This window comes from Trichomonas vaginalis, chromosome II (assembly GCF_026262505.1).
Source record: "Trichomonas vaginalis G3 chromosome II, whole genome shotgun sequence".
NCBI classification, from domain to species: domain Eukaryota; phylum Parabasalia; order Trichomonadida; family Trichomonadidae; genus Trichomonas; species Trichomonas vaginalis.
Genome location: NC_067204.1, coordinates 13,395,397 through 13,408,562, shown reverse-complemented (window position 1 = coordinate 13,408,562; position 13,166 = coordinate 13,395,397). Strand labels below are relative to the sequence as shown.

The following is a 13,166-nucleotide window of genomic DNA, read 5'->3' as shown; positions in this document are numbered from 1 at the left end:
AAGAAAACATTTTCCTTGTCTTTATATTTTTCATACAACTCTGTCCAATGACATCTCACAAACTCTATACCCTCAATATATTTTTCTATGTCCTCTTTGAAAACATTTGTATAGTTAAGATATAAAACTTTTGACATAAGTGTTTCAATGTCATGAACTCTTATAGCACCACTATATAATAGTCTAGCAGATATACTATCCCAGTCAATATACTCTGCCTTTTTCAAAACCTCTCTGACAGTATTTTTCTTATCTAATGGTATACGTTCCATCTTACCTATAGGTATCTTTTCTTTTAACTCTTTCAATATTTTGTTTGTGTCTGGTATATGTTTGAGACGGTTCATATAGTTGTCGAAGTCATTGCATATAATCTTTGAGTCAGGAAATATTGTATGGCACAAATGAGATATATAGAAACTTCCACCGAACAAGTCTACAAATGTTAGACCATTCGGTAGTTTCTTAAGTTCTCTCAATAGAATATCTTTACATCTACTCTTATTTCCAAAGAAGGGTAACGGTGGTTTTGTAAAATTCATTTTATATATATAATAAAAATGTTTTTTCCTGAAAAGTGACAGAAAAGTGACAAAACATGAAAACATATATAATTTGTGAAAAGTGAAACATTATATAATGTTTTCGACCAAGAAGACTAACAATTTTCCGAATAAAAACTTCATTTATACTAAACATCTTCGGGGCTAGAGGGCACGAAGTGCCTGGAAGCCCCACTACCTTTTTTTTTTTTTTTTTTTTTTTTTTAATATATAACTATTTTATATAAAAATCAAATTCAATGATCTTAAAAGCGAAGGATAAACCTCAAAATTTACGAATATAATGAGTGGGAATATAATGCTTATCTATCATAAAACCATATGAAATATCAATTTTTGCTTTACGCCTAATTTTTGACGACAATTAGCAAAAAATGTTAAATGTTAACACTCAGTCCATTTGAATATGAAAAATAAAATTGACTTTGATTAAATGTTTTTATTTATCATGCAATTCTTCTTGCGACCAAAGATTTGAATAAAATTTCAAAAAATAAGATAGCTTAAAAAATAATATACGGTAGTGTTTACTAATAGATGAATAGTATATAAATTCTATTAAAATGGATTTGATCCAAAAAAATATATAAAATTTGATCATAAATAAAATCGTTTTAAATTACTTCTTCATTTAAATTACCCAGATTTTCCTTACTTTTACCACTCCCCATGTAATTTCTGGGGAAAACGATAATTCATTTTTTTTATGGATGAATAGATCGTTTTCCTAGAAAGGACCTCATATCTCTGGCTAAAAAGAGTGTCAGATCCTAAATAGGTTATTGATCTAGTGTACAAATCCAATAAAAAGCCTATTTTTTGGCTTTTTTGGTGCTCATTTTTTTCGAAGATCTACATGAATATGGGGAAACCATCGGATTTTTTTGGTTAACCCACATCTTCATGTAGTCTGGACTATCTTTCCTCGAAGGACCTCTTTACGGGTGTAAAAACTCATAAAGTTCTCAAAAGATTCATTCTCGATCTCCATGCTGAAAGAATTTACAATAAAAAAGAGATCTACGCATCAAACTACAGCCATAAATGAACTGAACCCCTAAAGCTCAGCTCTTAGTTTATCAAAAACGTCGAAATCCTTCTCATTGCAATCAAATTTTCTCAATAACTCATAAGAAAAATCGAATTTTGATTAAGCCGATGTTATAGGTATCACAAATACTACAAACTTGAGCAATATCGAAATTGCCAGCAAAAGTTTGAAATTGCATTGCTCATATTTGTTTTGTAAACTAAAAATCTGCTTATATTATTCATTAATTTTTTATATATTATTCATATACTTTAATAAAAACAATACTATTTCACCTTAAAAATGAATTTCATAAGTCAATATTATTTTTTTGAAAATGTATCAATTTTCGATTAAAACAACATGAGAATAAAATTTACGCAAAATTATTTTAAAAAATGGTTTTAAAAATTTACAATTGATGAAGAATAAGATTGCAAGAAGTTTTGAAGTTTAATTTTAAGAAAAAAAATTCGGATATTATTCATGGATCTAAGTAATCTGATATTTGAGTATCAGCACTATGCATAAAACATATATTTATAGTTTTTTTGGAGTTTTATGATTTTAAATATATTCAAATTTGGCAATCCAATAGATTTTTAAAAAATAGGTAAATAAAAATAGATTACATATGCAGCAGATTTAGAACATGAAACAAATCTTATAGTGACCCAAAAAAAATTCATGATCCAAAAAAGAAAAATATTGGCTAAATGGGAATCAAACCTTGGCATAATGAATCATTATGTCGGATGTTTCCACTACACTACACCGGCAGTTCGAAAAATACCCTGAGTGGTTCTATTTAATAGCTACTCCCAACGATAGGCGGTGTCCCCAGCTTTAGAGGGGTGGTAAAAGTAAGGAAAATCTGGGTATAACAATTATTTTTGATTTTATATTTTTTTGGATCAAATCCATTTTAATAGAATTTATATACTATTCATCTATTAGTAAACACTACCGTATATTATTTTTTAAGCTATCTTATTTTTTGAAATTTTATTCAAATCTTTGGTCGCAAGAAGAATTGCATGATAAATAAAAACATTTAATCAAAGTCAATTTTATTTTTCATATTCAAATGGACTGAGTGTTAACATTTAACATTTTTTGCTAATTGTCGTCAAAAATTAGGCGTAAAGCAAAAATTGATATTTCATATGGTTTTATGATAGATAAGCATTATATTCCCACACATTATATTCGTAAATTTTGAGGTTTATCCTTCGCTTTTAAGATCATTGAATTTGATTTTTATATAAAATAGTTATATATTAGAAAATAATCTGAGTTTATGTGATATTATTTTTCAGAAGATTTTGTGTTCTTCTTCAAAATTTTATTTTTTTATTAAAAAGAATCTTTACAAAATATACATTTACTTTAATTAATATTTAAAAACGTGCTCTATCAAAAGTTCCAAAAATTCAATATTTTAGCTTTTCTGAGGTGTCACTTTTGATGAATTTCTGTTTACAACAATTCTCATTTTAATATTTCATCGATTTTTTATTATCGATATTCAATACAAATGAATTCATATTATAATAGTATCTAGTATAACTAGGTATTCTATCACAGTATTTCTTCAATTTATTATAATATTTCAGCATTTTTTAGTTTCAATGCTGATTTGTTCCTTAGCTTGTAAACTATAGTTACTTTATATCTTCGGCTATTATCCTATTCAACTTAGACGTAAAAAAATTAAATAACGTATAAATATAATTTTAATGGTAAAAGATTAAATGTTTATTCCGTATGTAATGTGATTTGATTTGGATGGTAAGATAAGTTTCGGTATAGTTTTTGTTAATTGATTAAGAATTGTTGAATAAAATTCTGGAACTTCGTCAATTTCTTTGATTCCCTCTTCCTCGCAATACAACTCCATATCATTAACTTGTATTTAAAGGCTTCCATATACAAAACTATATATAATGTTTGAAAGTTAAATCCAATCTTTTTCTATTTCTAAAAAAATTGAGACCTAAACACGAGATAGCTTTCAGAAAATTTTCAGGGACATTTTTAATCATTTTTTATTTATTGTAATATCTTTGTTATTAAATTTGAATTGTTTAATATTTGAATGTAAAGAATTGAATAGTAATAATTTTAGTTTTAATACATAGCTAATTGCTAAGCAAAATAATTAATTTATTGTAATTTTGACATGTAAACTAAAGGGGAATTTAGCCGGCCAAATATATGTCACTTTTTGACTTCACCTCACTTCCACCATTTCGTCTTATGACAGAAGGACACGACGGCTTTGCCAGATTCTACTGGAAACATGACGAACAATTGCATCCTTTGAGAAGGAAAAAAGGAAAAGGTGAAGACGCACATGCTCCCATGGAAAGAACAAGATATGCATATGAAAAGTATCGTGAAGTTAGAAGTCAAATTACATCTGGTCGAACCTTTACAGTAAACTTTGACGAAGGAAAGAACAAAGAAGGCTTCATGGGAGTACTTGCTGCAATTCAAGACGGAAATAAGAAAGGACACAATCTCAGATTGACCATAACAGATTTGGATGGTCACATTTACTATGCACATGGCAATGAACAAACAGCCGCAAAACTTCTTGACGCTTTCAAGACTACAAAGAGAGAACAAATGGTTGACTCTGACTCAGACATTTTGAATGCAATTGAAGGAATTGCAAGTGTCAAGTTCGAATGGTACCAACCTAACCCTCAAGCAGTCAGACAACATGCTGGATACTTCCCGTTCATAAATAAGTCTGACATTGACTTGACAAAGTATGGAATTTACAATTCAATTGAAACAATTGTCAACGAACCTTGCATTCTTACATGTCTCAGGAACTCTGGTCTTGCTACAGATGAGAAGATGAAGTATCTTGAGTCATGTGTGAAGACAAGGTACATTCTCAGAGGTCAATTGGCAAAAATTGCACCGTTGGCAAATGTCAATATCCGAGTCAACATACCTACAGCTAAAGGTTCTTCACATGACGACTATGTTGTTGACAAAGACTTACCATGGTTGAAGATTGTAATTGTCCACAAGTTAGTATGGTTATCTTGGGTACGGCGGCACTGCGTTCCACCTTACTCAATATAACCTTAAATATTTACAAAACCAGTAACGTATATTTTACAACACGAACGCAAAAACTAACTTAACCTTAAATATTTACAAAGCCGCCAACCACTTCACTAACGAACTCACTAATGTAAAAATAAACGTTCTCACTATCGTTCTCACTAACGACTTCACTAATGTTCTCATAAATTTTCCTCAATATCTTCATCATCAGTGTTAACCCTATTGTAGTCATACTTGAAGCCATAAACTTTCTCTAACTTCTTAACGTACAATTTACATAACTTACCTTCGTCATCGTATGGTTTAATGATATAACTATTTCTATCTTTATACACAGTCAATGAAAAGTCAACTGGTCTCGGATGTATTTGAAAGAACATGTTATGTTCAGGAAGGAAGAATAAATGTTTAAATGTATGTTTGTTATACTGTGGAATTCGAATGAGTTGCTTTTGTTCTGTCATTTATATAAAAATAAACGTTCTCGCTAAATAATAAAATAAACTTAAAAATTAATGATATCACCACTCCCACACGTATGAAAACATAGCACAAAAATAAATTTAGGTGAAGAGGTGAGATTTCACCTCTTTTTTCACCTGTTTTTTCACCCACTTGAATTCATTGTTTTATAACTCTCTTCCTTTCTCCAACTCTTCTAACTTCTTCCTAAGTTCAGCAATGTTGTCCTCATGAAGTTTAATCTTCCTTAATATACCTTCTCTATCTAATGGTTGCTTTATCTTTCTAAACTGAACTCTACCATCCTTCATAGTATGAATGTAAAAACCTTCCGGAATAGTTCCTGATTTAATGTATTCTACCAAAAACTTTTGTTTCATTGCTTCAGTGACTTTATTTGTCATTTCAATCAAATAAAAATTTTAATATTAAATAAAAATAACGTTATTTTTTCAGTAAGGAAACGCAGGAGTTTTACGATTTATTTGAGGAGTAGGTTCTGGTTTAAATGTTGGAGTCGGTTTAGGAGTTGACTTTTGAACAGGAGTTTGTACTTCCATAGGTTCAGGAGTCATTGAAGGTTTTGGCGAAGGTGTCGGAGTTTGTTTAACTTCAGCTACTTCAGTATTATTTATAACATTTGCTTTTTCTTTTCAACATCATACTGCTCCTGCTGTAGCTAGCAAACCTAGTGGGAGACCATATCTTTATAAGGACTTGACCAAATGCTATTTTTGACAGGAGCTGGTGGAACACCTAACCTTGGTGAGACTGCTCTTTGCCATTGTGCAGCTCGTAAGAAATATTCAATAGGTGCTCCATAATCGTTTGGTAAAGTTTGTTTCATAGATGGTGAAGGTTCACGAGAGCTTGATGAAGAACTCATTTATAAGCTTTAAAAATAAACGTTCATCCTTTATTCCTCACTGTCGTCCGTGCTAAGTTATAGTCGTCAATCTTATTATTGGGATTCCTTACTGCACTGATGCAAAGCAACAATCCCTCATAAATCCAATAAGTGGCTTTGGTACATTTTCAGTTGCTAGTTCAATAGGTCCTTTAACAGACAATTTGTATGTTATTGGAGCAGTAGATGTTTGACCTTGCTGGAAGCAAAAGTCCACTTCTGTTGGAAAACCACATAAGAAATGTGTGTTGTCATAGCTATCCCATTTATGTTCCACACTACCATCATCCACCAATGACCTCATAACATCTTCATTAAATCCTATCATATCATTGTTTGTATTGCAAGCGTTCGCAACCATTTCATAAAATACAGGTCCATATGATTTTTCAGGTTCTGCAGGCATATTTCCATAAGCTCCCATGGAAAGCTGAAGATATTTAAACTTAGGGTTCTCAAAATTAACATAATAGTTGTCTTTCTTTCTAAATAGTGCCCAAATACTTTTAACATTAATAGGCGTATAAGCTGCTGTAAATGTTGCACTTGAACTATCTGTATTCTTTGAGAATGAACCATCCATAGGAATCCAATCCATAACTTTAACAGGAAAACATAAAGCCTCGTTTGTATAATGTTCTACAAGTTCTGTATAAATGTTAGGGTCTAAAGAGAATGACTTTGGATGAATAAAACATTCATTAAAATCCATCTTTGTTCGAAATAGTTGCTGGGTTACAGTTGTAATAGTAACTGTTCCACTAGCTTCTACTGCCTTCGTTATCATAGTGAATGGTTCATTCCATGGAACAAATTTATTTGTCGGTGGATTTGAATCTGAAGCAAATGCAACTTTAAGAGTTGGATTGAAAGCAATGATATCATTTACAGATATAGATGTGCATTGTAAGGCGTCGCTACTGAACTTTACTTTAAGCTGAATGTTTCCTGCAAAAGCTGGAATAAATCGAATAGCTTCTAATGGAAGGAATCTTCTAACAGGAATTCTTAAACGAAGCTTAAAATCAAATGATTTTCCTGCTGTAATTGGACCACTAACAATTTGTCCTGTTCTGCATGTTCCCGAATGACTCCATACATCTTCATGTCGAGTCTTTGAGAAAACATCGACTTTCTTTATTTGTTCGGTAGTTTGTGAGTTTGAAGTTATATATGCTTCTTCTCTTGCGTTGTCTTGAGAATATACGATACGACCATTTGCAAGGATTTGATATCCAGCAACTGCATAGAAAGCGTCATCGAAACCAATCCAAAATCCTGGTGGGTTTGTTTTATTGGAACCTGAACCAATTTCTTTATCTACAATAAATTGACCTTCCATTTTATACGTAATGAATGTATTGTAAAGGTCCAACATATTTTCACCAGGAGGTGAGAGATTGAATGTTACCCATGTGTTATCTTTAGCAGTTCCAGGTTGTGATGGAATCTTTGCGTCAGAATATTTTCTATTAGTGTCACCAATTTGAACTGCATTGTCTATGATATCGAAATATGAGCGAATCTGATGAATATGCTCTGCTGGAGTAAATTCGTTTAACTGTTCGTTCTGCATGTATTTACTTCAGATAAAAATATCTATTTACTTCATTATTCTCACTCTTCTTCTTGGCATTCGTGGTGGAAGTTGTTTCTTGACATTTTCAATGAACTGTACATTCTCTTTTGTCTCGACTTCTTTCACTGGTGGGTCAGGGTTCTTTGACTCGGTTTGCTTTTCAATGAAATTCACGAACTTTGCAATAAGCTCTTGGTTCGTTATTGAAAGTACATCTGGCTTCTTTTCTTCTTGTTCTTTTGGTGGCTCAGTTTGTACAGAAGGTTTTATATGGGCTTCGCCCTCGGTGCCATGCACCTTAATGTTGTCGCTCTCTGTATTCGCTAATGGAACCTTTCTTTTTCTTACATATATTTTACCATCTTTACTCTGACTTACATAATAGAAAGGATGTTGTATTCCTCTGGCGTCATTTAATATAATAGACTCTCGTTCTGATTTTGACAAGCTCATTTTACATCGGTTAAAGTTTTAATTTAGTTTTTTATCTACAGTCAAATGACTCAGTCAAATCCTACGGACAAGACCCAAGGGGTCATAGATGTTGAAGCATTGAAGAAAGAAATTCGTGAACAAATTTTATCCGAACTGAAGGAACAAAAACCAGAACAAAAGCCAGAGAGACCAAAGAGAAAACTTAGTGAAAAACAACTAGCTGCATTAGCTGCTGGAAGACAGAAGAACCCACGTTTGCTGGCGAAAAAAGCTAGAGAAGAAGCAAAAGCAAAGGAAGAACAAAAAGCAAAGGAAGCTGAAGCAAAGAAAGAGTAAATGGTTTATTTTTATCCAAACTAAATGTATAGACAAATACCTTTATCTGTTGCGTTCAGTAGTGAAAACCCTGACGTCAAAATAAAGGGGAACAGAGTAACGTTTAAGTTTCCAACAGACTGGATTGTGAACATAAATGAAGAGAAGTACATTGGCATAACATCTATGTATATAACACGTGCTTTCAGAAAGGTTGACTTTATACTTCAAGTCGAGATAGAAAATGACGAACAGTCTTTAAGCGCCCAAAACATTCACATATACAAATACTTTAAAGACGATACAACATTGTTGCAATGTATGATTTCATTTAATGAGATGTTCGAGAAAAAGTTCAATATTGAAGTACAAACTTTACAGCCTTTACGTGAGTTTCTTGCACAACTGAAAGAAGAAGGTAGTCAGCCACAACTTATAGACTTTCATTATGAATTTAATGAAAATGAAGATGGAACTCATGACTGTCAGTTTGTTATATATTCACCATTCAATGAAGTCGCTAAAAAGAAAGAAAATCCATTACGTATAAGGTTTCAAATCTCTGAACCCAATGAAGACTTCAAGAATGTTTTCAATTATGATGCAATACTTCCGAGGAAAAATGAATTTTCAAAGATTGTAACACCTGGCATTTGGGATAGAAAGCAAGCTATATTATATTCAAACTTAAGTAAGGGAGTTGAAAATGAGTTCATTGGTCATACAAGAACTTCACCACTGTCAAATCCTAAGTATTACAAGCTTACTGGCTTCAATCGTGAGTTTTGGATAGACATGTTCTCCACTCATGACCATAAGTGCCCAGTGTTCTTACCTCCAGATGGGAAAGATTGTTTATACATTGAAGCACAATTGTTAAACTCTACAATAGCTGTATTGTAAATGACCACATAGGCTTCGCCCATGCCGCTAGCGGCTTATTTTTATCACAAATGACCTCATTGCTGACAAAAATAAATGACCTCAGAACTTCAACTTACGAATAAAGCTTGTTTTAGTCGTTATTGAAAAGTTGAACTTTTCAGCAAAGCAAGGTTGACATGACTTACATAAGTCGAATGCAATCTCTTGACCATCATAAAGTGCTTTGTAAAGTTTCATTAAACTGAACTCAGAGTCTTTGTCATATGTTCCAACAGGTATGTGAATGTTCTTATCTTCATTGTAATAGCATTGTATAGCTTCAGGAAACATTTCATTAGCGGTTAAAGCAATAACATCTTGCTTCACGCCTTTCATTCTGCAGTGAAATGCAACTTCATTTAAATCATTCGTGAGTAAGTCTATGTAGGTCTTCTTTCCACAGAAAATACTTTTATAAGCTAAACTTTGTTTTCCAGGTGTTATTTCTGCAAAGTCGCTATGAAATTGACCAAGGTTCTTTCCTATAAGTTCTCTACCGTATCTCTTCTTAAACTCTGCTGCAAGCTTTGGGATGTCTTCATTATATAAGTGCATACTGTCGGTATCCTGGTAAAATATTTGAAGACCCATGTCCTCTGCAGTACAGAATACTTCATTCATAATACGTTTTGACATAGACAGAATATTAACACCAAGTGGACAGAAGTTAAAGTGTCTGCAAATGCTTTTCGTTAGCTTGAAAATAGTTTTATCTGAACCATCCAAACCTTCGAACTTCACTATATGGTTGTAATTTCTTATAGCATATCTTATAGCATCTTTGTCATCTACTATGGTTATTTTTGACTCAATAGGAGATAGAATAGTTTTGCCATAAATGCTGTTCAGAATGAGTTTTATAATTTCTTGTAAGGGGTTTTCTTCTTTCTTATACTTTAACCTTAACTCAAACAACTTCTTTACTTCATCTCTTATTCTCATATCTCTGTTTCCATCGTAATAGTATCCTTGCAACACTTCACATTTGACACCTTGATATTTTATGAGGTCTTGTAATGTTATATGGTCAACATACATGAGACAGCAAGTGTTTGAACTTCTTGGAACGTTAAGTTCTGGATTTAGTTCAGGGTCGCAAACTATTAAATGAAAGTGTCTGGGTATACAATCTCTGTTATCTTAATGAGAACAAAGAAGCCAGACATAAACTTTTCACCAATGGGTTCCTTTTGGTCATCATCGAATAAATGTCTCATGAGATACTCTGTGTTTAACATTTCTTCCTTCAATACTTTTGGAATACCTTCTAAAGTATAAAGTCTTGCTATAGCTGAAGGATATAATGAAACAGTGTCGAAGTCAGCAATGAGTTTCTTTTTGCTCTTTTGTTTCATGTTATCTGACAACATACATCTTCCACCTTGAATGCATCTCGAAATAAATTCTCTTGGTTTATTTGAGAGGTCATAAAGATTTCCATTCGGGAAGTATACTCTGTTCTCAAACAATTTGTTAGCAATTGAACAAATACTAACGTAGTCATAAACGTTTAAATCAAACTCTTTCAATAAGTCATTGCGGAACTTTACAAAACCTTCTCTTAAAATTCTTACATCTTGTTTGCAGTAAAACGTGCTATATTTTTCTAAGTCGAAGTGGTTCTCATCTATTCTGCAACCTTTGATGGAATCTATGTTTTTCATAAATGTATCTGCATCCCGGATAAACTTACATGCTTCAGAAATGACACCAGTTCTGTTGTCATTTGCTAACAAAACACTGCTGTAGTAGTTATATGGAAATACTTCTTTCGGTCCTGTTTGTAAGTTAAACATAGCAGGAAATAGTTTAAGCTTCTTATTTATAACACTGTAAGAGTCTTTTATAATAATTGCCCGTCCTTTATATAAACCAGTTATTTGCATTGTTCGTGAACCTTTAATGATGGGAGTTCCTTTCACTTCTGTCATGTGTCTTAAGATGAAGTTTATGTCATAACTGAGGTTGTGAAAATATATTAAACTCTTGTCAGGGAGTCTTTCCAAAAATTCTGTTGCACAGTTTTGACCCCAAATGCTTTCACTCACTGAACCATCTTCACTGTCATAACAGATGTTAAAAGCTTTATGAAAGCCATCCGTACTACACTCAAAGTCAGCAAAGAAAACGTGCTCAGGAATGAATTTACATTTAGCTTTATTTACTTCTTTTGACTCTGCTTTCTTCTTCAGTTGTACACAATACTAGATTCTGTTGGACCTAGTTTTTCGTTCAAAAATGCTGAAACATGTCCATTTTATCTTCTGCCTGTTGCTTTTTCTGCTTCTTTTCTTTAAAGTCTGCATAGGTCGTTTTCGCAATTCTTTCTATCTCTTTGACGGAGTAGTTATATTTCCTTATTGCTGCTTTAGCATTTTGAACATTGTGGGTTCATTTTTGTGATTATACATTGAAATTTGACCTGCTAGAACAACTAATGAGCGTCAATTGCCTCTTCATCTCAAACATAGCGGGTCTTAGTTGTCGTCCATGATACTTTGCCTCTTCTTAATCTGTTATCTCTTATTCCCAAACCATTCATGCAACTACGAAACAAAGTTGTCCGTATGGTTTGACAATTCTTTCAGATTTATATATGTCAAAAACATTCTTATATACCTGAATAGATCGCAATCCTTTGTCCATAACTTTAATGGTTGCAATGAAAACGCAAGGAATTCATAATTTACTTTACGTATGAACTTCTTATTTCTACTGAGTCCAGTTGCTTTGACTTCAATTCGCTTCGAATTCAGGAATTAGTGAGTTTTTGTTGTTGGATTTCAGTGCAATTGGGTAAATGGGTCCAATAATGGTCCTGCATTTCATAAAGATACTGTTCATGATTGTTTCTCTTTGCACTACAGTCTAAATTACTTTGTTAAAAAGTTCTTGGCTTTATCTTCTGATTTCTTTCATAAAGTATAGTTGAAAGAAGGAATGAAGTTTTATCATCTCTACTAACATTGACGTGGATTCATGACTAACGATGTTTTGGTGAGTTGTTGTGACAGAGTCCCGCCGTTCGCGCTTTGAATTGTTGTTGTGCCGATTGTTGAAATCATATCTTTACATACAAAATAAAATAAATTAAAAATAAAACTAACTTTATTTTTCTATTTTAAGGAAATTCATGAAAATTCAACTGGGTGAAAATAACAGGTGAGAACATGGTGAAATCTTACTCTTCACCAAATTATATTTTTGTCTGATTTACATTCAACGAAAAGATTTAGAAGACATTTTCTTATTCTTCTGGCTATTTTGTCTTTCCAGTATCCGCTCTAAATGGGTCCCAGATGTGTTGGCTTTTGACTCTCTTCAAGTTCTTAGATTGGTATACATTCTTCAACGCCTCCTTTCATATCTTACTTTATAAGTGTCATCGTTTATGTTGTAACCAGTATTTAATAACCACTCCTCGCTTTGCTTCTCAATGGTTTCAGCAAGTTTGCCGTTACTACTTTCGACTAATTTATGACGATGGTAAATATGCTATGGGAGTCGTCAGCTACTTTTTAATAGATATCCATTACCGTGCGTAGAGTCTACGATTATAATAATTTCGACTATAACGCTTAAAGTTTCTTTGTAACGGTTTGTCCGTCAAGAACTACACGAAACTTTTGTACCAGGGAATGAGGGTTTAAATTGTGTGTTGAATTTTGATCATTTTGTGTTTGGCTTCGTTTCTTTTGTATATATTTTCTCTTGTTGTTGTGTCATTGGAATTTGGTTATGTCCTGTTGTAGAATGTGTTGAGGAATATATACTTTCGAGAAAAATGTTTCATTGTTTCTTCGGTAAAGTCTCGCTCTTGGTTTAAAATCTCGAGAGTCATTAAGAATCTTTATGAGCGGTTTT

General features: G+C 32.5%; 3 protein-coding genes and 1 pseudogene across 4 annotated transcripts, besides 4 other annotated features; 1 reads left to right on the top strand and 3 right to left on the bottom strand.

Annotated features, from left to right (window-relative positions):
• Nucleotides 1–768: part of a mobile genetic element that runs on past the window's edge.
• A 2,274-nt stretch (nt 769–3,042) lies between these two features.
• Nucleotides 3,043–3,080: a mobile genetic element.
• Nucleotides 3,081–3,243: 163 nt separating this feature from the next.
• Nucleotides 3,244–3,272: a mobile genetic element.
• A 1,367-nt stretch (nt 3,273–4,639) lies between these two features.
• Nucleotides 4,640–13,166: part of a mobile genetic element that runs on past the window's edge.
• Nucleotides 5,310–5,546, bottom strand: TVAGG3_0538920 (uncharacterized protein; the record flags this gene model as incomplete). The annotated part of the gene is made up of 1 exon (XM_051237840.1): nt 5,310–5,546. The coding sequence occupies one exon, from the start codon at nt 5,544–5,546 to the stop codon at nt 5,310–5,312; it is 237 nt and encodes a 78-aa protein (XP_051095664.1).
• TVAGG3_0538910 (uncharacterized protein) lies at nt 6,626–7,391 on the bottom strand (the record flags this gene model as incomplete). Its single annotated transcript, XM_051237839.1, has 1 exon — nt 6,626–7,391. A coding segment is annotated over one exon (766 nt), but the record flags the coding sequence as incomplete, so codon positions are not given.
• Nucleotides 7,653–7,874, bottom strand: TVAGG3_0538900 (uncharacterized protein; the record flags this gene model as incomplete). Its single annotated transcript, XM_051237838.1, has 1 exon — nt 7,653–7,874. A coding segment is annotated over one exon (222 nt), but the record flags the coding sequence as incomplete, so codon positions are not given.
• Nucleotides 8,545–9,281, top strand: TVAGG3_0538890 (annotated as a pseudogene). The gene has a single exon. A coding segment is annotated over exon 1 (737 nt).